The sequence below is a fragment of the Somniosus microcephalus genome, chromosome 11 (genome assembly GCF_052327205.1).
Source record: "Somniosus microcephalus isolate GS21.2 chromosome 11, FLI_Smic_1.0, whole genome shotgun sequence".
Taxonomy (NCBI): domain Eukaryota; kingdom Metazoa; phylum Chordata; class Chondrichthyes; order Squaliformes; family Somniosidae; genus Somniosus; species Somniosus microcephalus.
Window position 1 is genome coordinate 93,264,666 of NC_140997.1, and position 26,057 is coordinate 93,290,722.

The 26,057-nt window shown below is 43.5% G+C and overlaps 1 protein-coding gene across 1 annotated transcript; it reads left to right on the top strand.

The window, feature by feature from the left end:
* Positions 1 to 3: 3 nt before the first annotated feature.
* slx4 (SLX4 structure-specific endonuclease subunit homolog (S. cerevisiae)) lies at positions 4 to 25,355 on the top strand. The gene is given in 16 exon segments (XM_086001025.1): positions 4 to 110; positions 1,647 to 2,086; positions 3,459 to 3,695; positions 4,857 to 5,031; positions 6,051 to 6,263; positions 7,695 to 7,912; positions 8,397 to 8,719; positions 14,420 to 14,696; positions 15,233 to 15,321; positions 15,546 to 15,692; positions 16,330 to 16,499; positions 17,727 to 20,245; positions 20,898 to 21,000; positions 22,429 to 22,890; positions 23,858 to 24,203; positions 24,205 to 25,355. Coding segments are annotated over 15 exon segments (5,676 nt in total). The 5' UTR covers positions 4 to 110; positions 1,647 to 1,722; the 3' UTR covers positions 24,238 to 25,355.
* The last annotated feature ends 702 nt before the right edge of the window (positions 25,356 to 26,057 follow it).

A 26,057-nucleotide genomic window follows, 5' to 3' on the forward strand; every position in this document is an offset into this window, starting at 1 on the left:
CCATTATTGCCGGGCCGCCGCCATCTTTGTTGGGGGCAACCAGAAAAAAATGGCCGAGGGCCACTTCCGGTGCGGGAGGAAAGGGGCAAAAAAATCAGGCGCGGCCTGAGGTAAATCCGGGGCCCGAGGCCTTGGGGACGGTTACAGCGAGACCCGAGAGCGGGGGAGGAGAGGGGAACCAGGGGCAGGGAGTGGGACCTGGGCGGAGCAGGGCCCGGCGCTGCCCTGACTGTGGCCCGTCAGTCTCAGTCTGTGGTGCCCAGGCCCCGCTGCTGGAGTGAGTGCTTCCCTCCAGATTGCGAGCTGCTGCAGGGCTCTGGCACACCGCTCTAGTAATGTTTTCTATTGTTTTGAGTAATCTGAATGAAATACTGGCCTTGGAGGGGGTGCAGCAGAATTATACTGGGGCTAAAAGAGTTAAATTATGATGACAGGTTGCATAGACTAGGCTTGTATTCCCTGGAGTATAAAAGATTAAGGGGTGATTTAATCGAAGTGTTTAAGATGATTAAAGGAGTTCATAGGGTGGATAGAGAGAAACTATTTCCTCTGGTGGGGGAAATCCAGAAAAAGGGGGTATAACCTTAAAATTAGAGCTCGGCTGTTCATGGGTAAAGAAAGCACGGCTTCAGGACGTCCCAAAGTGTTTTACAGCCAATGAAGTACTTTTGAAGTGTAGTCACTGTTGTAATGTGGGAAACGCGGCAGCCAATTTGCGTACAGCAAGCTCCCATAAACAGCAATGTGATAATGACCAGATAATCTGTTTGTGGTGTTGATTGAGGGATAAGTATTGGCCAGGACACCGGGGATAACTCCCCTGCTCCTCTTCGAAATAGTACCAAGGGATCTTTTACGTCCACCTGAGAGAGCAGATGGGGCCTCGGTTTAACGTCTCACCCGAAAGACGTCACCTCCAACATTGCAGCACTCCCTCAGCACTGCACTGGAGCGTAGCCTAAATTTTTGTGCTCAAGTATCTGGAGTGGGATTTTGAACCCACAACCTTCTGACTCAGAGATGAGAGTGCTACCCACTGAGCCACTGGCTGACACATGGGTGATGTCAGGAAGCACTTCACACAAAGGGTAGTGGAAATCTGGAACTCTCTTCCCCCCCAAAAAACTGTTGAGGCTGGGGGTCAATTGAAAATGTCAAAACTGAGATTGATAGATTTTTGTTGGTTAAGGATATTGAGGGATATGGAGAAAAGGCGGGTAGATGGAGTTAAGATCTATGTTTCCACTCATTTTTCTTTGGTGTGCGGCCCAATCAAATTACAACGCACGTATGGTTTTTGCCATTAGAATGCCATTGAGCCGGCTGCGTAGGACCTGCAGATCGCTCTGTGGCCACGCAGCTTATAGGGAACATTGGTTAAGATTCAGATCAGCCATGATCTAATTGAATGGCAGAACATGCTTGAGGGGCTGAATGGCCTCCTCCTGTTCCTATGCACATTAAGTGATGGCAAAAGTGGGCTTTAAACGCTCGTCAATTGCAGGAAGAAGAAAGGCTTTGGGGGGTCGGGGGGGGGGTGATAGAGTTCCACAGGTGTGAGGTCCAGGCAAAGAAAGAATTAGATGAGGGCGGATAAGTCTTGATTTCAACGCAATGAGACTTGCATTTTGGTCTCTCGCTTGCAGGCAATCGTTAAACAAAGGATGGTTTTGAGTTGTGGTCACCGCTGATCTCTAATGCCCGTCTCGTAATGTAACACTGATGGATGAATCGGATGATGATTTTGTTGAGCTCAGCAAGAGAGTGCCCAGGTACATGGTTGAAGGCAAGAAATGCAAATCTGTCTGCTTGAATCGCCCGAGTTCCTTTGCAGCAAAGACAAAGTTAAAAGAAAGCCAAACATCGACCAGCGAGGCAAAATGGATTAACAAGAACAAAGCCCACAATGATGGGACACCAGAGAACCATCAGACTGGGGGAACTGAATGTCTGATCCACGATCTACCTGCCCCTCTCTGCAGCAGCCGAGTGCACGTAACCTGTGAGGCTGTTGCTGTGCCTCAGCCATCAAAACCTGAGGCTTCACAACAGTCTGGGACTATTAAGATTAAGGATGGTTTACCAGGTAGGTATTAGTAAATTTTTTAAAAAAACACATAGAAAATTAACTCTTTATCAAGCTTTTTATGAGCACAAATTGTCAAGCAGTTTTTTGGGTTAATGAACCATTATGTATAGAAAGTTGGTGGTCTGATTTTCGACTTAGGACACGACAGGATCAGTAAAGGCTATTTAACCTATTGAAGCTTAATGCCTCTATGTTTGCTATCACGTTGGCATTTAACAGTATGTTAAATAGTCCAGAAGTTGACAGTGTAGATGGAGATTTACTCTTATCTGTTAGTTTGGCTCAGTGATAGCACTCCCACCTCTGACTAACAAAGTTGTAGGTACAAGCCTTGCTCTAGAGATTTGAGCACATAATCTGGTCAGACACTTCCGTGCAGTACTGAGGGAGCACTGCACTGTCGGAGGGGCAGTACTGATGGAGCGCTGCACTGTCGGAGGGGCAGTACTGAGGGAGCACTGCCCTGTCGGAGGGGCAGTACTAAGGGAGTGCTGCACTGTCAGAGGGGCAGTACTGAGGGAGTGCTGCACTGTCGGAGGGGCAGTACTGAGGGAGGGCTGCACTGTCGGAGGGGCAGTACTGATGGAGCGCTGCACTGTCGGAGGGGCAGTACTGAGGGAGTGCTGCACTGTTGGAGGGGCAGTACCGAGGGAGCGCTGCACTGTCGGGAGGGACAGTACTGAGGGAGCGCTGCACTGTCGGAGGGGCAGTACTGAGGGAGCGCTGCACTGTTGGAGGGGCAGTACTGAGGGAGTGCTGCACTGTCGGAGGGGCAGTACTGAGGGAGCGCTGCACTGTCGGAGGGGCAGTACTGAGGGAGCGCTGCACTGTCGGAGGGGCAGTACTGAGGGAGTGCTGCACTGTCGGAGGGGCAGTACTGAGGGAGAGCTGCACTGTCGGAGGTGCAGTACTGAGGGAGAGCTGCACTGTTGGAGGGGCAGTACTGATGGAGCGCTGCACTGTCGGAGGGGCAGTACTGAGGGAGTGCTGCACTGTCGGAGGAGCAGTGCTGAGGGAGAGCTGCACTGTCAGGGGTGCAGTACTGAGGGAGCGCCACACTGTCGGAGGGGCAGTACTGAGGGAGTGCCGCACTACCCATGATGTGTGGAACAGAAGACGAAGAAAAGCAATACTGTTTTTAAAAAGAGCGAATATCTCCCTCACTGACAAAAAAAACCTGAGCTGAATTTGACTCGTGATAATGTCTTGATTGATTGTTGCACCAAATCTTGTGGTATTCAAATACTGATCATCCCCAGAGTGGAATATTTGTTAAGCTGATTGACTTTGAGAAAGTACAATACTAAGGATTTGGTTGTGTGCCAGTGGTGATCGCTTGTCTGTTACATGTGGCCCTTCTTCTTTCCAGGCGGTGCATGGACCAGCAGCGTCAGTCGTTCAGCAATTGAGAAGAAAACTGTCAACAAAGGCCTGGGTGTGAAAGAACGAGTTTTGGGAAATATGCAGCACTTTAGAAGGAAGGAACCTGAGCGTTTGAGACACGGCAATGACGTGAAAATTCTGCTGGCTCCTGCCATCCAAGAGGATGAGAAGAACAAGGCATCCCGCTCCTTGGACATGCACAGGGAGAACGGTGGAAGAGAAAGTCAGTCAGCCGCAGGATCCCTTCCTGTAACACTCGTTTTTAAGGAGGAGGGTTCGTTTATCAAATGTTCACTTTTATTATCTGTTCAAAAAATAACTACAGGAAACTTTGTGTTATCCAGAGGCTAACTGTCCGGAATGCTCGAGCCACTGACAAAAATCAGGTGCCGTTTTCGTTAGGTTTTTTTTTCTCGTTGCTTTTTTCCTCAACAGTCAAGGTCTGCTGAAGCTGTTGCTAAGCTACAGAGACGCTACAGAGACACTTGGACTGTTTAGAAGCTGTTGCTAAGCAACAGGGTTTGTTGACAGATACGGAGCTCGGAAGCTTCCGTATCTTTCAACATTAGCGCTGGAGTGTCCGGCAGTTTTGAGGGAACGGCAACAGCTCGGTCCCGTCGGTGCCGGATAGCACACAGTTTCCTGTATTATTAAATTAGTTGCACACTCCTTATTTGGGCATCACTATTCTGTGCTGCACAGGTATGTAGTATGACCAGTCTAAATTGAGATGTGCTAACCATCAGAGGTTAATGAGGTGATTGACGGGCTTAGTGTCTCTCCACAGCTGAGATCAGCAACTCAATGGCACAGATGATCAAACCTGTGTTCCCTGCTCCTGTGTTGCTGTTGCGCTGGGCTGTGCCAACCCAATTTCTATGCTTTTAATATATGGTTGCAAACATTTTAGCGATACCTGGCCTTAATTTGCTGCATTTTTCACCATAATGGCATACCCGATAGGTACTGTATCCTGAGAAAACCTAACCTGTGTTTTGGTAGAACATTATTTCCTTATTAAATGAGGAAGCCTTTTATTTTATTTTTTAAATCCCTCCCTGTCACATGGTGTAGCTACAGGCAACACTTGGCAGTCATAATACCGGTGGTGAGGACAAATTGGTAGGAATGGAAAAACTGAGACAGGGAACAGAAAATAACACTTCAAGTGCCAGGGAACATGTTTGAAAGGTGTCTTAAATAGCTTGGTTGACTATTTTAAGATGCTTGAGCTTAGCTTTGGAGTTTATCGTGCCATCTTAACCCTGAGTGCATTAGAGTCTTTGAAATGCTTCCAGTCATCTAATGATTCTCTGTTTTTTGTCTGGAAACTCTTGGCTATTATAGCGTAGAGTTAAATATGACGATATCTGTTTGTCTGCAGCTGATGGCTGCCAGCAGACTGCACCCAGCGATGTGTCCTTGGCATCGGCAATACAACAGGAGATGGGAGCAGCTGATGCCTATACCCTCGAAGACAACGGGCTCTTTTTTTGTGTAATCTGTCAGAAGGATCTTTCTAACATGAACTCTGTTCGGCGCACACAGCACATCAACAGGTGAGAGGCACCTGAGCAAAGCACCTCGCTTTTTTGAATATCATGTGATTGACATTATGTTAATTCATCATCCTGTTACACTCGTTTTTCATGGACCAACCTTCCAGATATCCTTTGATGTTTGGTTTTAAGTGACTGGAGCTCATACATAACCATTTTATTTGACCTTTATTAGCCTAATATTGGTTCAAGTTCTTGTAGTGAGGGAAAGGGAAACTCAGGCTAAAGAAAGAAGCTATCTGAACCGCTATTCACACCTCGTGTGGAGTATAGACACCAGCACACAGAGTACAGGAAACTTTGGTTTATCCGGAGGTTAACTGTCCGGAATGCTCGAGCCACCGGCAAAAATCAGGAGCCGTTTCGTTAGGTTTTTTTTCTTTTCGTTGCTTTTTTTTCACCAGTCAGGCTCTGCAAGGTCTCGCTGAAGCTGTTGCTAAGCTACAGAGACGCTTGCAAGGTACAGCCAACTGTTTAGAAGCAAACAAGGTTTGTTGCCAGATACGGAGCTCAAAATCTCCATATGTTAGCGCTGGTTTGTCCGGCAGTTTTGATGGGACGGCAACAGCTCAGTCCCGTCGATGCCGGATAGCACAAAGTTTCCTGTAGTTGGGCCGAATGAACATAAGAAGCAGGAGTCGGCCAATCAGCCCCTCGAGCCTGCTCCGCCATTCAATAAGATCATGGCTGATCCAATCTTGGCCTCAATACCACTTTCCCGCTCTCTCCCCATATCCCTTGACTCCCTTGTAGTTCAAATGTTTGTCAACCTCCGCCTTGAATATATTCAATGACTCCGCCTCCAGAGCTCTCTGGGGGTAGAGAATTCCAAAGATTCACGACCCTGAGAGAAGAAATTCCTCCTCATCTCCGTCTTAAATGGGCGACCTCTTATTCTGAAACTATGCCCCCTAGTTCTAGATTCCCCCACTAGGGGAAACATCCTCTCAACATCCACCCTGTCAATCCTTGTATATTCTTTGTAAATTGCATTAACTTCTTTCCATCTGATCTCACAGATGCTTAGATGAAGGAGAGCAGAGAGCAGCTGCAGCTGTCTCTTTGAATGTACCTTCAGTTCCTGAATGTCCGATCTGCGGGAAGCAGTTTAAAACCTTCAAGAGCCGAGCGACTCACCTCAAACGCTGCGCGATTGAAATGGAGGTCCCGCCACGGTTATTGCTGCAGGCAGTTCAGAGACAGAACTCACAGCCTCCTGAAAGCTCAACATGGTAAATGAAACAAAAAGCTAGAGTTGATTCTATTCACATCCCTTAATCACACAGTGGCCCTGGCACTACATCCACATTGGGCTCACTCCTGCCTTTCAGACTTGCCTTAACTTTCATTGTCTCTGTCCCCTTTGTCAACTCAAGGTTCCTTGTACACCCAGTGCTGATATCTCCCAGCGCAAGCCATTTTCATGGCCAGTGTCTCTGATCTTTGCTACATGTCCACAGTAAAAGTTGACGGGTTTCAGAAGTTGGTGCTTATGTTTGACATAATCACCCGAGTTCCTCCTCCTCTCCGTTTCCACAATGAATTCTAACTGAAACACGTTCAGTATAAATAACGTGAGAGTGATTGGGTGTCACAGTGGGTTAGCACATTCTTCTTTCCAGTTGGGCTCCGGGTGTGATTCCATTCCAGATTGAGGAGTTGAACGTTATTTCTTCAGATCAGACATTAAACTGGGATCCCATCTGTCTGTTCCACCTTGAGCACACAATCTAAGGCCTTCACTCCAGTGCAGAACTGGGGAGTGTTGCATTGTTGGAGGTTCTGTTTTTCGGGATGAAATGATAAACTGAGGCCCAGTCTGCCTGTTGAGGTGCATGTAAGAAAATGCATGGCATCTCCGTGGCATAACCATTCCTTCACGTCAGAGTACTTCATTGCATGTGAAATACTTTGGTGTGGCGGAGCCACCAAGAGACTCGGGGCAATTAGCAACAATCCCTTTAACTACAGTGTAGTGCAGCTGCAGACTGCATCTTTAAACTGTCTGTTAACTATACTGTATGTACTTTCTTGCACTCTGCGTGATGACGTCATGACGCCGATCACGTGACCGCCAGTGGCGCGGAGAACGTGATGACGTCAGCTTCCATAAACCTTGCAGCAGTTGTTGAGGTGCTGGCAAGCTGAATAGACCTGTGTACATCTTCTCCTGTAGTTTTACCTGTTAACTTGTTTGTTCATTAAACGTTGTTATTTTGTTTCACTGAGTTGAACTCCATTATTCGGATAGGAACCTCCGTTCCTATATTGGTGACCTCGACGTGATCTGAACATGCAGATCTGAGAGGCACGGTCCGGTGCTATATAAATGCAAATCTTCCTTTATGATTTCTGGTAATATTGGGCTGTGTCTGCTACACTATCATTACACTACATTCAGAGCCAGGTTAAGAGGTTTCAACTAAGAGTTGCTGGATGTGGCCCAGTAAGGGTTCACACAGAGAATCTGTTGTAAGATCAAGGGTCATTGACCAGCTCCCACGTATTGCAAATGAACCATATTTTGTCATGATGCTTAAAAGGATGCCTCCTGTGAGTATATTGGCTTGTACTTTCACCTTTGTATGAAAACGTCTGGGTGCAGATGTATTGTATGTGTAAACTTAAAATCTCTCCCTTTTCTTGTCGATTCCAAATGTCAGCCTTCAGCCAGGCCAGTTAAAGCGAAAAGGTTCAACAAGAGAAAAAGTGCCATCAAAGAAATGCAAGACCACCAGCAAGCAGCCAGTGGACGAGGATACAATGGTTGCTATGGCGTTATCTGCATCTTTGTTGGAACAGGAGAGACAGGAAGAGGCGAAGCAAAGCGTAATCCTCCACGCTAATAACTTCGGCCTCACCAAAATGGTGGTAGCAGCAGGTAGGAGTTAAACTGTGGACAATGACACTTGTTAGCCTACTGTTTTAACCCAGTCCTGAATTCTTCCCCATGGAGTGTAACTTCTGGGTCAGTCTGAATATGTGTGGATTATTATTTATTATTCCAAGGATTTGTGCATTGCACGAGCTGCATTTTGAAATGCAAGTTCCTTTTGTGAGTCAGTGAGTGCTTTCAGGACACAGTGGATGTTCTTCTGAGTAAGCACTGGTCTGTCACGTTAAAATGTTTTAACAAAAATATAACCGACAGAAACAAGCCATTGTTGATGAAAGTATAAATTTGTTATATTTTCTATCATTTCTGTGATGTCATGTGACATTCCTCAGCGATTTAGGCCTTTGTATTTTGTAAATTCAGTTGGAATTTCAATGCATATTCTCCTGTTGCAGTGTTACATTGATTGTACCATTAAGGTGATGTGCAAATATTTTATTTAAATGTTGGATTTTTTTTCCGGTTTTAGATAAGCGAGGTCGAAAGAAGAGGAAGGACGCCCGTCCCCCATTGTTATTGGTGCAGGACCCTGAGACGGCGCTCAAACGGGTCCAAAACAGGTTGGCACTGCTGCTGTCCGAGGAAGTGGGAGTATGTAGCACCCCTCCACTGCCTGCAAGCGCTTTCTGCGCGGGTGGAATGCTGAGGCACGTCTGGTATGTGGGCCCAGGGACAACCGGGCAAGATAGCCTGTGGTGTCGCAGTGCCTTGTTCGGAGCCAGTGATTGCGACTCTGCACTCTTCTATACAAATGACTTGGTCCCTCCTATAATACCATGGAAACCACAACAGGTGAGGTGATTTATAAAGGATGCAAAATTCAGGAGGATTAATCAGGAGAGGATAACTGCAGGTTTTATTTATTATGCAAAACAAAAATTTTGTTTTTTTTCCCCCCTGTACGAACACATCTGCTGCCTCCTCATTTCACATTATGTTACAATTTCAAGAATTTTATACAACCTGAACAATTTCACGGCAGTTTCTGGAAGTGGGTCTGGTCCCCTGTGATCCGGAAGCTATAGCTTTTGGATAATTTACCCTTGCGTGACCGCACGGATTAAGTTACCCTCATAACAGTATGATGTTTACCAGATTAACAACTTGCATTTATATAGCACCTTTAATGTAGTAAAATGTCCCAAGACGCTTAAATGTAGTCTTGTGCTGTGCTGCACACTCTCCTTGCATTGGTGTAATTTGCACTTGAGCCACAGGTTTTCATGCATTTAATATGTTTATTTACAATTGAATGAAAATATGCAGCATAGAAAAATGTGACAAATACTATTGAGTGCACTTTTAATCATAAATGTAATGGGTAAACTCCCATAATTGTTTAATTATTCGTTTTGAGAAATATCCTGGAAAATGAAGAAAGTCTCTGGATTGGCAGATTCTGCCTGTCTTCAATCTACTATCACTTTCGATAATACCATTCATTAAAACTGAAGTGTGATGTACAGTAATACTTTTATGCTTCAGAAAGAATCAGTAATGTCCAAATTAACCAAGCTACCAGTATCCTAATTGGTGCAATATTGATCCATCATTGTCTATGACCTGGGGCATTTTGCAGTTGTGTTGTGTAATTTATTTGGCCAGTTATGATGAGCTGGCTCTAGTGGCAGAACATTGTTACTCTATCAAATAGCATTGAGCTCCTGGGAAGTGGAGATGGGAGTGCACACTTAAACAATGGCTACAAACAATGAAAATAGCACGTGGGAAACTCGCAGGATCAGTTCTGTATTTTGCAGGCTAGCATCCTTAAGGAAGTACTTCCGAGCACTAATCATAGAATAGTAAGAACATAAGAAATAGGAGCAGGAGTAGGCCATTTGGCCCCCTCGAGCCTGCTCCGCCATTTAATGAGATCATGCTGATCTGATCTTGGGCTCAGCTCCATTTCCCTGCCCGCTCCCCATAACCCATCACTCCCTTATTGTTCAAAAATCTGCCTATCCCCACCTTAAATATATTCAATGATCCAGCCTCCACAGCTCTCTGGGGCAGAGAATTCCACAGATTTGCGACCCTCTGAGAGAAGAGATTCCTCCTCATTCACGGTTTTAAATGGGCGACCCCTTATTCTGAAACCATGCCCCCTAGTTCTAGATTCCTCCACGAGGGGAAATATCTTCTCTGCCTCTACCTTGTCGAGCCCCCTCAGTATCTTATATGTTTCAATAAGATCACACCTCATTCTTCTAAACTCCAATGAGTATAGGCCCAACCTGCTCAACCTTTTTTCATAAGTCAACCCCTTCATCTCCGGAATCGACCTCGTGAACCTTCTCTGAACTGCTTCCAATGCAAGTATATCCCTCCTTAAATAAGGAGACCAAAACTGTACGCAGTACTTCCAGGTGTGGTCTCACCTAAACCCTGTACAGTTGTAGCAGGACTTTCCTGCATTTATACTCCAACCCCCTTGCAATAAAGGCCTGAAGGGATAATTACTAGTCCTAGCCCCTTTAGGGCTACCCCAGATCAGGCATATTCCTCGGACATTCACTTTCAACTAAAGTTTGAGGTAGCCGAATCCTAAAGACGCTTAATTGGGTCTAAAGGTTCGGACTACCTCTCTCTAAAAGAAAGGAACAACCTGAAAATGTTATCATCCTCCAAATAGCACTTTTAATACGTTTAGCTAGACTGTAACATTCCGGATATTATGATGGTCCGGAAAACTCCCCCAGAATTCTGCAACTCCTCACCAAAGAGTGCATAGAGATTGAGTTTGTGAGCTTGATACAGAAGTATTATGTGAGACAATTCTAAAAATATATAGATTTATTAATTAAAGAACCGACATATAATTTACAGTTGGTGAGTCAATCGCAACATTAACAGTTCCAAAAAAAGAAAGCTTACAATTCTATTATCAGAGAACCTACTCTCAAATCTTAACTTCGCTACAGTTTTACAGTTCTTAAAGTTTTATTCAGGATATCCACCAAAATCAAATACAGTACCTTTGATCTCCAAGGTACAAAGAGTTGGAGACTTACAGAGCTGGCTCTGAAGCCAAGAATTGCTTTGCCCTTCAAGCGAGTCTACTATCCCATTTGAGAGTTCAATATTTATACGCTTTTCCAGTGGTATTTCCTTTAAGGTTTTCTGCTGATGTAAGCTAATTATCTCGTCATTTTTCTGCTGACCCCTGCAATTCTTACAGTCACCTCAGCTGGTAGCACTACAGAACCATGTCTTTCCTCTAGGTGTTCTAAGTTTATCATAAAAAACAGTGTAACAGCAGGTGCGCTTTACTTGGTATCATTTTTACGAAGGCAGATGTTTGTTACTTTTATGTGCTTCTTTACGAGGTGTAATTTAGAACACCTTCTCCAGGGTGAACTATTGTCTTGTTCCCAAAGGCTCAGACTGTCAGGAGCCTTTAACCTTCTGTTTCATTAAGGTTATTGATTCATTGTCAACAACAACCTCAATAGCCAGAATGCTATCACAGCTTTTTCATCGTTAGGTTTCTAGATTTCCAAACCCAGTTTGTCATGTTCTAATAAGGCCAGAATTCTTTCATAGAATGGTGTATTTTTCTGAATAGGTTATATGGCTTCTTCCTTCACAGGCCAACATTCCATTTGCCTTCCTGATTACTTGCTGTACCTGCATGCTAACTTTTTGTGTTTCATGCACAAGGACCCCCAGATCCCAACTACTGCAGCATTTTGTAATCTCCATTTAAATAATAATTTGCTTTTTTATTTTTTTTACCAAAGTGGATAACCTCACATTTTCCCACATTATACTCTATCTGCCAAATGTTTGCCCACTCACTTAGCCTGTCTATATCCCTTTGCAAATTCTTTGTGTCCTCTTCGCAACTTGCTTTCCCACCTATCTTTGTATCGTCAGCAAATTTGGCTACATTACACTCGGTTCCTTCATCCAAGTCATTAATATAGATTGTAAATAGTTGAGGCCCCAGCACTGATCCCTGTGGCACCCCACTAGTTACCGTTTGCCAACCGGAAAATTACCCATTTATCCCGACTCTCTGTTTTCTGTTAGTTAGCCAATCCTCTATCCATGCTAATATATTACCCCCAACCCTGTGAGCTCTTATCTTGTGCAGTAACCTTTTATGTGGCACCTTATCGAATGCCTTCTGGAAATCCAAATACACCACATTCACTGGTTCCCCTTTATCCACCCTGCTTGTTACATCCTCAAAGAACTCCAGCAAATTTGTCAAACATGATTTCCCTTTCATAAAACCATGTTGACTCTGCTTGACTGTATTATGATTTTACATAGAAACTAGGAGCAGGAGTAGGCCATTCGGCCCTTCGAACCTGCTCCGCCATTCAACGAGATCATGGCTGATCATCCAACCCTAGCACCCGGTCCCTACACCGACAGCCATTCCACCCAAGCCCTATCCCCGTAACCCCACATATTTAATCCCCCCTAACACTAAGGGCCAATTTTTTTTTTATCATGGCCTATCAACCTAACCCGCACATTTTTGGACTGTGGGAGGAAACCGGAGCACCTGGAGAAAACCCACGCAAACACGGGGCGAATGTGCAAACTCCACACAGACAGTCACCCGAGTCTAAATGTCCTGCTACTGCTTCCTTAATAATAGACTCCAGCATTTTCCCAATGACAGATATTAGGCTAACTGGTCTATAGTTTCCTGTTTTCTGTCTCCCTCCCTTCTTAAGTAGGGGCGTTACATTTGAGGTTTTCCAATCCGCTGGGACCTCTCCAGAATCCAGGGAATTCTGGTAGATTGCAACCAATGCATCCACTATCTCTGCAGCCAATTCTTTTAAGACTGTAGGATGCAGGCCATCAGGTCCAGGGGACTTGTCCACCTTTAGTCCCATTATTTTACCGAGTCCTTTTTTTTAGTGATAGTGATTGTTTTAAGTTCCCCCCTCCCTATAGCCCCTTGATTATGTATTATTGGAATGGTTTTAGTGTCTTCTACCATGAACACTGATACAAAATATTTGTTCAAAGTCTCTGCCATTTCCCTTTTCCCCATTATTAATTCCCCAGTCTCTATCTCTAAGGGACCAACGTTTACTTTAGCTACTCTCTTCCTTTTTATATACCTGTAGAAGCTCTTACTATCTGTTTTTATATTTCTTGCTAGTTTATTCTCATAATCCATCTTCTCTCTTTTTTTAGTCGTCCTTTGCTGGTTTTTAAAAATTTCCCAATCCTCTGGCCTCCCACTAATCTTGGTAACATTGTATGCCTTTGTTTTCAATTTGATACCATCCTTTACTTCCTTAGTTAGCCATGGATGGTTCTCCCTTCTCTTAGTCTTTCCTTCTCACTGGAATATACTTTTGTTGAGAGTTATGAAATATCTCCTTAAATATCTGTTTATCAACCGTCTTACCCTTTAATTTATTTTCCCAGTCCACTTTAGCCAACTCTGCCTTTATACCTTTGTAATTGCCTTTATTTAAGATCAGGACACTGGTTTGAGACCCAACTTTCTCACCCTCCAATTGAATTTGAAATTCAACCATGCTATGATCACTCTTTCCTAGAGGATCCTTTACTATGAGATAATTTATTAATTCTGTCTCATTACACAGTACCAGATCTAAGATAGCCTGCTCCCTGGTTTGTTCCACAATGTATTGTTCTAGGAAACCATCCCGGATACACTCTATGAACTCTTCCTCGAGGCTACCTTGGCCAATTTGATTTGTCCAACCAATATGAAGATTAAAATCACCCATGATTATTGCTGTACCTTTCTTACAAGCCTCCATTATTTCTTGATTTATACTCTGTCCAACAGTGCAGCTACTGTTAGGGGGCCTATAGACTACACCCACCAGTGACTTCTTTCCCTTATTATTTCTTATCTCCACCCAAACTGATTCTACATCTTGCTCTTCCGAGCCAATATCATTTCTCACTACTGCACTGATCTCATCCTTTATTAACAGAGCTACCTTACCTCCTTTTCCTTTCTGTCTGCCCTTCCGAAATATCAAATACCCCTGAATATTCAGTTCCCAGCCTTGGTCACCTTGCAACCACGTCTCTGTAATGGCTATCAGATGATACCCATTTATATCTATTCGTGCCGTCAACTCATCTATCTTGTTATGAATGCTGTGCATTCAGATAAAGAGCTTTTAATTTTGTCTTTTTACTATTTTTCCGTGCTTTGACCCCACTTTCTGAGGCACTCTTATTTTTATATGTTCTGTCCCTTCCTGTCACACTCTGGTTACCATTACCCCCATCGCTACCCTGCTCTATTGCCTTCTCCTTTCTCTTTGACTTTTTAAATTCCTGCTCACCTGAACCCTCTACCCCCCCCACTATTTAGTTTAAAGCCCTCTCTAATGATACTGGACAGAAGGAGGCCATTCGGCCCATCGGTGCCTGTGGCAGCTCTTTGGTAGAGCTATCCAATTAATCCCACTCCCCTGCTCTTTCCTGATAGACCTGTACATTTTTAAAATCATACTGCATGTTTTGTTGAAGGGGCATGATCAGGAATTTCCGGCTTGCAAGGAGCGAATGTTCTCTTCTACGATGGCCACAAATGCCCTGACAAGACCCGCCTCAGAGCTGATTGATAACAGCTCTGCACCAGCTGCCGATGTAAGTGAGACTGGGGCCGAGGACGTGCCCGTGCCCATGAGTCAGCAGGAGCAGACGTTCTTCGACTTGATGGATTTAGCCGGCGAGGGAATGACGTTGACACAGTGGAATTATGGGGTGAAGAGTGAGCAAGGCAATGATGTAACCGGAAAAAACAGTATGTGGGAACTTTATACAACTGATTAAAGATCTGGACCTTTATATTACATGGATAGTTACAGAATCATTTTTTTGAAAAATTTGGCTGGGTTTAAGAATGCAGAAAGGATATCGATTATAATTATGGGAGTGAATAATTGTAGAGGCAATGGTATCCCTGTGGATATTTGTAGAGATTTTAGAATTGAATTACACTTGCCGTTATGAATTAATGTTTAATCATAGCAGTAATTATTTAGGAGTCTGATCTGAAATCTGTTAAATCGACTTTCTCTGAATTGGACGGTAATAGTTTTTTTTTGGCAGACGCTTTAAATATCCTGGTATAAATTTTTTTCTAGATGAATTTCTGGTAAGTACCATTGAATTTTTTATACGTGTTATTAAAATGTGTTCTGGAACAATGTAGCTTTATGTTCAATGTAGCAGCAGTTAGGGGTTTATCACGCCGCTGAGCTGTGAAACCTTTGCTCATTCTTGTCAATCAAAGCCTGTATTCCAGGTTTTACTGTATCTGCTCGTTATACCCTACAGGAAGGGAGTCTTTGTCGGTTGACATTACGCCAAGTGGATTTGTCCCAGCTCGGAGCGAGAGAAGTTGTGGAAATAGTCTGCACCATGGAGTAAGCAAACCAGTTTCATTTTATTAAAGTGAAATGCAAATCCATCCTGTTTCTGCAGTTTTGACCATTTCTGTAAGAAGCTCACTGGGGTTTTCATTGAAGTTTTGAAGTTTGCAAAAGAGATTCAGGACAGAGAATTATTTCCAGAAAGGTGGTGATTTTTTTTTTGTATTGTTAACCACCTGTAATTGTTTTTAATATTTGGTTCATTTTGATTTCAGCAGCAGCAACTGAAGAAACTGACTGAAGACCTTGGCGGAATGGTGAACAATCCTCACCTGAGTGATGTGCAGTTTCAGGTGGACAATGGTGACGTTGTGTACGCTCACCAGTTTGTTCTGTACGCTCGTTCTCCACAGCTCGTGCAAACTGTAAGTAATAAGGATTTGTGTCTTTGAATGGGACATAGAAATAATTTCTTCCACCCCCCCCCTCCCCCTTTCAATCTCTTTTCCCCTCGCCGTGGCTAGGAATCGCACAAGAACAGGTGAGAGCTGTTGTGCCCTTGGGCATATGCCCCATGTGGGGGCGATGTCTTCCATCATTTGGTACTCCTGGTGTGTAATGTTACCATGCTGCAAGTGCAACCAAGCTGAGCATGACCTCATCGGGTGCGAGAGAGGTTGCATAGTTATAAAGCTGCATTGTTTGCAACTGGGGTAGGTGTACTGAACCCGGGTCTACAATTTAACCATCGTTAGTAATAATGTGCATAATGCAATACTGCATTGACACATAATGACTTTGTCCTACCTTGTGCTGCCACGCTTTCTCTCATATAGCAGTTTGCACTCATTGGTGCATTTGAATCCATCAGAATGGAATCACTTAACCCAAGTTTAATCCAGTGAACATACACTGATATCTGACAGCCAGCAAATAGTAGATCAGTTATGTGCTTTCCTGAAGGGTAACCCGCAGAGCCTATTGCAATTCTTTGTCTGTTCTCATCCTCTTGTTCTGTCAGCTCAGATCACACCTTGAGCTTGGTGACTTGCTGTTCTGCAGGTGCACGATGAAGGATTCCTGGTGGAAGAGGACAGTGCTCTCAGGACTCGCAGGCTCTTACTGCCTGAAGTTACAACAGAGGCAGTTTGTACATTCCTTGGCTATCTGTACACTGCTAGTATCTCTATATCACCCACTGTGCTCTCAGAGCTCCACACTCTTGCTAAGAGGTTAGTATTGTTATGTAGTACTGAGATCAGGCTTGAATATTGAAGTGTTGCCGTTAATCTGTAGTGTCTTACTAATTCTTCATTTTTTAATTTGATTCTAAAGGATGTCTTAAAATAACTTTAATTTACTAGATGGATAGAAGCTTGCAAAGTTTCCAAGGGTTTGAGTGATTTGACACAGTCAAGCCCTGGACCAACATAGCCCTAAGTTTAAATGAAAATTCCAGTTGAAAGAACATAAGAAGTAGGAGCAGGAGTAGGCCATACAGCCCCTCGGGCCTGCTCCGCCATTCAATAGGATCATGGCTGATCCGAACCTAGACTCACGTCCACTTCCCTGCCCTCTCCCCGTAACCCCTAATTCCCTTATCTGCTAAGAAACTGTCTATCTCCATTTTAAATCTATTTAATGTTGCAGCTTCCACAGCTCTCTGGGGTAGCAAATTCCATAGATTTATTACCCTCTGAGTGAAGAAGTTTCTTCTCATCTCAGTTTTGAAAGCGCAGCCCCTTATTCTAAGATTATGCCCCCTAGTTCTAATCTCACCCATCAGTGGAAACATCCTCACCGCATCCACCCGATCAATCCCCCTCACAATCTTATATGTTTCGATAAGATCGCCTCTCATTCTTCTGAACTCCAATGAGTAGAGGCCCAACCTACTCAACCCTTCCTCATACGTCAACCCCCTCATCTCCGGAATCAACCGAGTGAACCTTCTCTGAACCGCCTCGAGAGCAAGTATATCTTTTCTTAAATATGGAAACCAAAACTGCACGCAGTATTCCAGGTGTGGCCTCACCAATACCCTGTATAACTGCAGCAAGACCTCCCTGTTTTTATACTCCATCCCCCTTGCAATAAAAGCCAAGATTCCATTGGCCTTCCTGATCACCTGCTGCACTTGCATACTAACTTTTTGTGTTTCATGCACCAGGACCCCCAGATCCCTTTGTACTGTAGCACTTTGCAGTTTCTCTCCATTTAGATAATAACTTGCTCTTTGATTTTTTCTGCCAAAGTGCATAACCTCACACTTTCCAATATTATATTCCATCTGCCAAATCTCCGCCCACTCACTTAGCCTGTCTATGTCCTTTTGCAGGTTTTTTTATGTCCTCCTCACTCACTCATATTTAAATGAAGCAAGTTGAACATCTTGTTGCCTGCTACCTTGCCTTTTCAGAATGATGCCATGGATTGACATGTTTCTCTGTGTTGATCAGGTTTCTTGTGAGTGAGTTGGTAGAGATCTGTGAAGCCTGTTCTGTGGAGGCTGAGCCTGAGGGAGATAGCTTGGAAAATGATCCTTTCACTGAAATGGAAGATGAAAAGTATGGAAATAGAGAAGACAACCTCCAAGACCTTCTGAGGTCCATGTGGGTGGACGAAGCTGAGGAGCCTGCCTTTGACAGCAAATCTGCAGAGTATGAGGATGAAGAGAAGGTCAATGAGAAAGTTGACGATGAGGAATTAGAAGAACTTTATGAATTTGCTGCAACTCAGAGAAAAATTGTGAGAACTTCCCTTAATATTAAGACTCAAGAGAGCGAGGAACCTGATGAGAAGAAGAGCAGTGTGGTAACCGGTGGAGAGATTGATGCATGTGGAGAAAATGAGCAGAGTGTGGAGGGACTAAGAACTGAAAGTGAAACGGTTGGAAATTGTGAGTCTTACATGACTGAAAGGAAAACGGTATCTGATTCACAACCTCTTTTGAAACCTCTGGAAGTGTCCAAGATGCAAGAACCCTTTCGGAAGGTCAAAACATTCCAACTGGAAGAATCACGGAACCACAGTCTTAAACCTGATTTGAATTTAAATACCAGCGATGATTGTCTCTTTTCAGAAACTGATTTATCAGTAGAATCTCAGCAAGATATGAAATTTGAGGAAAAACATGATTTTGGTCTCTCTGAAGAAGACAAGACTTTTGCTGGAAAGAACAGTAATTTGTTCAGTTCCTCTGCCAATTCCAGCATTAACAGAATTTCACCCACGTGCGAGATTGAAAGTCCCTCTGCTTGTCTGAGTTTGTCTGATCTGCCTGTGGTTGGTCTGTCACCATTGGAAACATGTACAAATGAGACAGCCCCACAGGAACACCTGTCTTTGATCTCAGCAGTAATCTCATCCCTTGGAACCAAACACAATGTGAATCTGTCCGAAATATTGTCTCGTGCCTCAGTGACTTCAAATGGACAATTAAATTTGGCAGATGAAAAGTGTGACAATCCTAGAGTTCCACAGGAACTTGATGCTCAAAAATCTCCACGGTACTTACAAGGAGAATGGCTATCAAAACAAAAAACCCCTTCAACAAGTGCGCCTTGTTTGGAGAGGCCGTCCCAAAATACCTGTGAGGTGCAACGCTGCGATCCGTCATCACCTATTAGCATTGACTCCAGTCAGTCTCCATCAGAGAATAAATCCAACGATATTCTGTTGATCATAGACTCTGATGAGGAAATGGAAATAACTGAAAACAAAATGTCAGGATCTTGTTCTGAAAACATACATTTGATGCCTTTGTCCGACATCAAATGTTCTGGTGATGAATTAGACCCAAGTCCAGGCGATAAACTGCTTAGTATTAAGTCTGACATGGCGTCAGACTCCAAGATCGATGCTGAACAGAAAAACTCCAGAGTTTATGGAATTCCATCTAAGAGTTTGGATGAGGTGCACAACAATAGCATTTCAGAGTTGTCCCCAAACCGTGTTGCTAAAGAGGTGTCTGATCGTGAAAGCCAAGACAAGAATGGTGAAAGTGAGCTGATTCTACGGCTTAGCAGTGACGGTGAAGACCGTACCACGGAGGGGTCGTGGCTGATACCAGCCACTCCACTTTCAACAAGAACTAGACACTGCTCCACACTGACAACAAATTCTCACTTTCTGCAGAACCAAAGTTTCAAAAGGGGCAGGTTGTTTGAGAAACCGGTAGAACAGGAGGCTACAGTGTTAAAATCTGATAGTGTGGCACAGGGAAAAACGAAGGCAACTAACCCGTTGAAGAAAGCTTTAAGAGATGCTGAAGAAATAACCCTCATTAGCGAGTTGGATTGTTTTGCAGAGAGGATTTCTGTCAATCAGTTGTTCAGTGATTCACTGCCCTCACCCCCTGTTCCTCCCACACAGACCTCTGATTGTATTGTTGATTTAGAAAGTGAGGACACTTCAGTCACCTATTCTCCTTCAGCACACGTAGAAGGAACGCTGTCAGTGTCACTTTCTTCTGAAGAGAAGGAAGCAACAGACAAGTCTGTGCTGGAGGTTGAAGACACTGAGGAAGAGATGCCAACGGCTCAAGCTGAAGATAGCTTTCAGTTTGAAGATGAGCCCCCAATGCCATACGACAATGAGTGTTGGAATTCTGAGGGTAGTCCTCAACTTGAAGAGGAAAATTCTAACAGTGAAGACACATTTCTTCACAAAACAATCGCTCAAACAAAGAATAAGGATCAACTGTGTCCTATCGCAAACACGGGGAACAAAAATAGCACACCTCTCCCAGGAAGATCAAAGCCCAGGATGTCCTTTCCATCTACTGCAGTAGATCACAGCAGCAAAGCCGATGAGGATACCCTTCCAAGCAGACAACATCCCAGTTTTTTTGATTCCAAAATTTGGGATGAAGATGATGAGCTTCCAGAAGTCCTCCCTGGATTATCTCAAAAGTTACCTGTCCTTCAGAAAGACACCACTGATTCTAGACAATATGTTGGAGAGTGCAAGACTCCGGGTAAGCAGTCAACAGCATTCAACCTGAATTAAGGAAGGTTTTTAACTTCCAACTCCCATGCTTTTGGTTGTTTGCAATTAAGCTGAGTCTGGAGATGTAACCTATCTTGGGTTTTGAAGTTTAAACCTCTAAACTGAAAGACTTCCGATTTTGAATTTTTTTCGGACATTAATATTCTTTTAGGTGTTTCTGATTAAGTTTTTACACCAGAAATATAAATAACAGATGGAGTAAATTAAATGCATTTGATCCTAAAAGTGTATTGGCTCAGGGGTGATTTCCTTCCCCGCCCGCCCCCCCCCCCCCCAGGTCACATATTGGTACTAATTACAGCTAATGACCGCAGTAGATGCTAAATTTTAGAGCGGTATAATTTTTGACCTCTTTGTAGTCAACATGAAACGTGACTATATATAAGGTGAGCTGTAAGCACAGAGAAAGCTGGAAGTTAAACTGCAGAATAGAAGCCACCGTCATGGGGTAGAGGCAAATGTTTTGGAATTTTAATTCCTACACACTTAACAGAAATCTCATTTTCTGTATTTAATCTCCTAGTAGCCCTTCATTATTGGACTAATTTTTGGAGCATTTTTAGGCTTATTTTCATCCTTTTAGATAACATTCTTCACTGATTTGTATCTTTCTTTTTCAGCGCCTGTCAACCGAAGGAAAGCTCAACTTCCATTGGTGCCCATCACCCCTGAGCCTCCTTATTCAGCAATGGCCACCCCACACCTAAAGAAAGAGCTGGGAAAGTAAGTTGATGCTTGGGGTTGAGTGTTTGATGAAAGCGGACTTTTCCTACAATACACCTTTAAGAATAAAGTAATAAATTCACTGATAAATCTAATCAGGAAATCAGGAGAAACTTTTTTACCCAGAGAGTGGTGAGAATGTGGAACTTGCCACCACAGGTAGTGGTTGAGAAGACAGGCTAAGTGAGTGGGCAAGAACCTGGCAAATGGAATAATGTGGAGAAATGTGAAGTTATCCACTTTGGTAGGAAAAGTAGAAAAGCAGAGTATTTTTTTAAATGGTGAGAGATTGGGAAATGTTGGTGTTCAGGGGGACCTGGGTGTCCTTGTACACAAATCACTAAGTTAATATGCAGGTACAGCAAGCAATTAGGAAAGCAAATGGTATGTTGGCCTTTATTACAAGAGGATTTGAGTATAAGAGTAAAGACGTCTTACTGCAATTATATAAGGCCCTGGTGAGACCACACCTGGAGTATTGTGTATAGTTTTGGTCTCCTTACCTAAGGAAGGATATACTTGCCATAGAGGGAGTGCAGTGAAGGTTCACAAGACTGGTTCCTGGGATGGGGGGTTTGTCCTATGAGGAGAGATTGAGTAGACTAGGCCTATATTCTCTGGAGTTTAGAAGAATGGGAGGTGATCTCATTGAAACATACAAAATTCTTACAGGGCTTGACAGGGTAGATGCAGGGAGGATGTTTCCCCTGGCTGGGGAGTCTAGAACCAGGGGTCACAGTCTCAGAATAAGGGGTCGGCCATTTAGGACTGAGATGAGGAGAAATTTCTTCACTCAGAGGGTGGTGAATCTTTGGCAGTCTCTACCCCAGAGGGCTGTGGAGGCTCAGTCGTTGAGTATATTCAAGACAGAGATCGATAGATTTTTGAATATTAAGGAAATCAAAAGGATATGGGGATAGTGCAGGAAAGTGGAGATGAGGTAGAAGATCAGCCATAATCTTATCGAAGGGCCAAATGGCCTACTCCTATTTCTTATGTAATAGCATAGATGCATTTAAGGGGAAGCTAGATAAACACACGGGTGAGGAAGGAATAGAAGGAGATGCTGATAGGGTGAGATGAAGAGTGGTGGGAGGAGGCTCATGTGGAGCATAAACATTGGCACGGACCAGTTGAGCCGAATGGCCTGTTTCTGTGCTGTACATTCTGTGCAACTCTATGTAAGCATCGGAGTTTCATTTTTGGCCAAGATACCTTCCTCTTATTGAAGGTACCACTGCACTGAAATGATTGGGATGTTGATGCAGAATCTTTTAAATCAGAATTCATCATAGTGGCGTCCTCCTACTGGTGCCATTCTTTCACTATTACACAGAATTGGTTAATGTTGGTACCTTGAAAGAGCCACACTCGCAGAGAGCGTGAGTTGGAGAATCAGAGCTACAGTATAATTTTGTTTTGTTCCAGGTTTGGTGTTCGACCTCTGCCAAAGCGAAAAATGATTCTGAAATTGAAAGAGATTTACCAATATACCCATCGGGTCACTCAGCCAGAGTCCCACTCTCACTCTGAGCAGGAAGTATCATCTTCACAGCCTTGCATCCGGAAACCAGCCCCAGTTCGAACGAGCAAACCAAAGGCAGGCGCCATAAACCGGTCGCAGTCTGTTTCATCAGCAACAGAACTGCTAAAAGGCCACTCCAAAAAACAGTCAAAGTCTGTTTCAGCAGAAGCGAGCAAACCGACCTCGAAAGGTCGTCTCAAGGCCACTTTGAAAAGGAAAGGAAGAAGCTGTGTTATTGAATCACTCAGGCCGGAAGCTAAGTCACCATTGAAAGCTGTTGCTTCTGATGCAGCCAACCAGCTATCTTCATCTCAGAGCTCCTCGTTCTCTTCAGCAGGGAGTGAGGGCTCCTTTGGATCACAAAGGTGGGTCAGTTAAATCTGAGTGCAATGAAAGCCGAACTACCTCAAACCAATTAACTTGAAAGGAGTGAAAAATAGTAAGCAGTAAAAGTCAGTGTGATGAAAGAAATAAAATGGTGAGCTATTTGACTGCCATCTTTTGGGCCAGCTCAGACAGGTAGATTTGAAGAGTGTCTGTCAACCTAACACTTGGACCGAACCTCCTACTTTACTAAGCAATGCTGTTCAGACCTACTAAACACTTGTTTTCCTATGATCTGTTTTGAATGCCTGAAACATATACCCTCCCCCACTGAGGGAAATACTTATTCAAACTTTTGTGGTATGAAGAAGTGAGTTTAGCTACTTTGTAGAGTTTAGGAGATCCCGGGCAGATTTCAGTCATTTTCTTCTTCATTTTACGCCTGAAAAACAGGGCTTCATTTTTTTCCCCCTCATTCATTGAAACAAACAAGGCGTAAGCTTAGGTGACTAATAGGAAAAGTCATGATGGTGATGAGCATAAAAATAAGATTGTACGGGAACATTGCCCTTGTGATTCTCCCTGTTGGTTCCAAGGACTTACTGTTGGTGATCTAAGGAAAATGCATGTCTTTGAAGAACTAAGATGCACAAAGTAACTTGAACATCTGCCCTAACGCTCTTTCCCAACACCACACTGCAGCTTGGTAACAAGGTACAGCAAATTCGCTTTCAAAATGTGGAAGTTCTGCCCTTGGTTACATTGCTGAACTGCTTCACATCAACAAGCCGTGCATTCCCTCTTTCCCATGACTGATTCACATCAGTCAACATGGGCCCTTCGAACTCGCTGCAGGTCACACAGTGTAAATCTGCCTAAGTAGATATCTTAGGAAAACTGTCAACCTTGCTTACCAAGGCCATTTAAAAAAAAAAAAAATGTTTATGATGACAGACTGCTTGCCTGGATTGTATGAACAAACCCTATCCATCTTTTTCCCTCTTTCAGGCTGTCAGCCGATGAATGTGACAATGTCTTTACCACAGATTCAGGCGATGAAGAGGATGATGGAATCACTCCATCACAGGCAGTAGTCCACGAGGCAGATACAACTGAGGCCTTAAGACAGTACATTCGGTCAAACCCATCTCTCTACAATAAAATCCTGCAGTACAAGCCCTTTGAGCTGTCAGACCTCCACCAGCAGCTTAAAGAAAATGGGATCAAGGTTTCCAAAGGGAAATTGCTGGATTTTCTCGATGCTCACTGTATCACGTTTACCACAGCTAGAGCGAGGAAGGAGATGTTGAGACGGAGAAAGCAGGGCGCTGATAAACGGCGTAAGGGAAAGCTGAGTCAATGTCACGGGAACAGGTAAGTGCCGGTAACTGCAGGGTAAAACATTCCCCTCCTCTGTACTGCTAGAAATGCTACTGTAATCTACATCTGGTTTGGAAACCATCATGTATTATAAAATAGAGAGATTACACATTCAGGCAAGAACACTTTAGTACCACAATGTGTTTTAATTCAGGAGCTTTCGGCACATCAGTGTTAACTGCTGTGCAATGAGCAAATGCAGTACCCCCTAGACTATTTCAGTAACTGCAGCCCTACTTCATTTTAGGAGCATCTTGGTCTCTTGGAAGCCAGCACTGTTTGTAACGAGATTGTCGTCATGTCGCACAAAGGTGTGATCTTAAATGAAGATTGACTGCATTCTCACTTTCCGCCAAACTCTCGTCAACAGTCTGTACTTTACAGTTTGAATTGCGTTGAAAAACAAACTGTACAATTAATTAATTGGCTACAAGGACACTTGCTTGTAGGAGTGATGCAATTTTTGGGTGTCATTGTAATCAAAATGTGCGTACTACATACTGGCAGTTCCTTTATAAATGGTGCTGACCTCCCACTTCTCAACTTTGCTGGTCTGTCGATCACTGTTTTTGAATCACTCAGATCGGGTAGGAGTGCGTAGCAAAGAATTGTTAACAACTTACTCTTAAGTACACGGAGGAAGGGCTGTCCTCATTGGAATCAATCCAATTTAATCAAAACACTTACCCCCTGCATGTGGCAATCTAGTTCAAAATAACCATATATTTGTATATAATTGTACAAGAAATTGTTCAAAACTTTGTACACGTGTAATTGGAAAAAAAAACCTAGAATGGGTGTTTTGTCTGTTGATGTGTGCAGTATCACTTGGTACCCGCAATGGACGACTTTCAGCTTCAGAGAAATTAGGTGTTTTGCTAAGCAATGGCAGTCTTGTTCACCAAGAGCTGAAATGGATATACTTTGCGTGTTGTGTATGGAATTATTGGTGAGTGCTGATGTCCTATCTCTGCAGTGGACCAAGAGTTACCGTTAATACTGGTGACTTGTCTTGATGTTTGCTATTTAAATGTAGATGTTCTGTGTTAGCAGATTTGTAACTGCTTGTTTTTAAAAAAAAAATAAACAAATGCTTGTTTTTTAAAATAAATGCACTTTTAATCAGTGTGACGTTTTCTATCCTTCATGAAACCTGTGTCCCAAGTGTACATGGAGTAAAGGTAATGCCCAGATGGACAAAATGCCCTTTAAAGTGTTGCGTCTAGTATCTCTTCACAATCTATTATTAAATTGGTACAGGACAAGGGAAGCTGATTTGCTGGAAAGTATTCTCATTTAATACAAATTACATTTTATGAATGTAATTCACACACTTGACATCTCAAAGCATGACAACAGGACTGGATTTCAGTCATATTAATTCTCCTTCACCATTTCAAAGTGGGAGCTTTAGGTAGAAATGAATGAAGCTCTCAGTGGAGGAATGAAGAACATCAAGGTGGATTATGTTTGTGTAGAGGTCAGCGGTTATTTTGTACATGTGGTAAACCACTTTTATCGTTCACTATCGTTACACTATAGTTATCACTGTTATATCGTTACTGTATGGTTATCACGGTTCACACTGTTGTATCACTATACGAGGTCGCCTCTTGTCACGCTGTTATACCTGGGCTGACCACTGCTGACTCCGCCCATGGCTCCACCTACCTGCCCAGGTATAAAGGTGGTCGACTGGCTGGCATTCCTCCTTGTTGGATCCGATCACCCACGAGGGTGGGCTCTGTTATTTAGCCAATAAAACCTATAGTTACTTTCTTAACTCGCCGCTTTTCATTGGATGAATTGATAGGTATATCCATTTTAT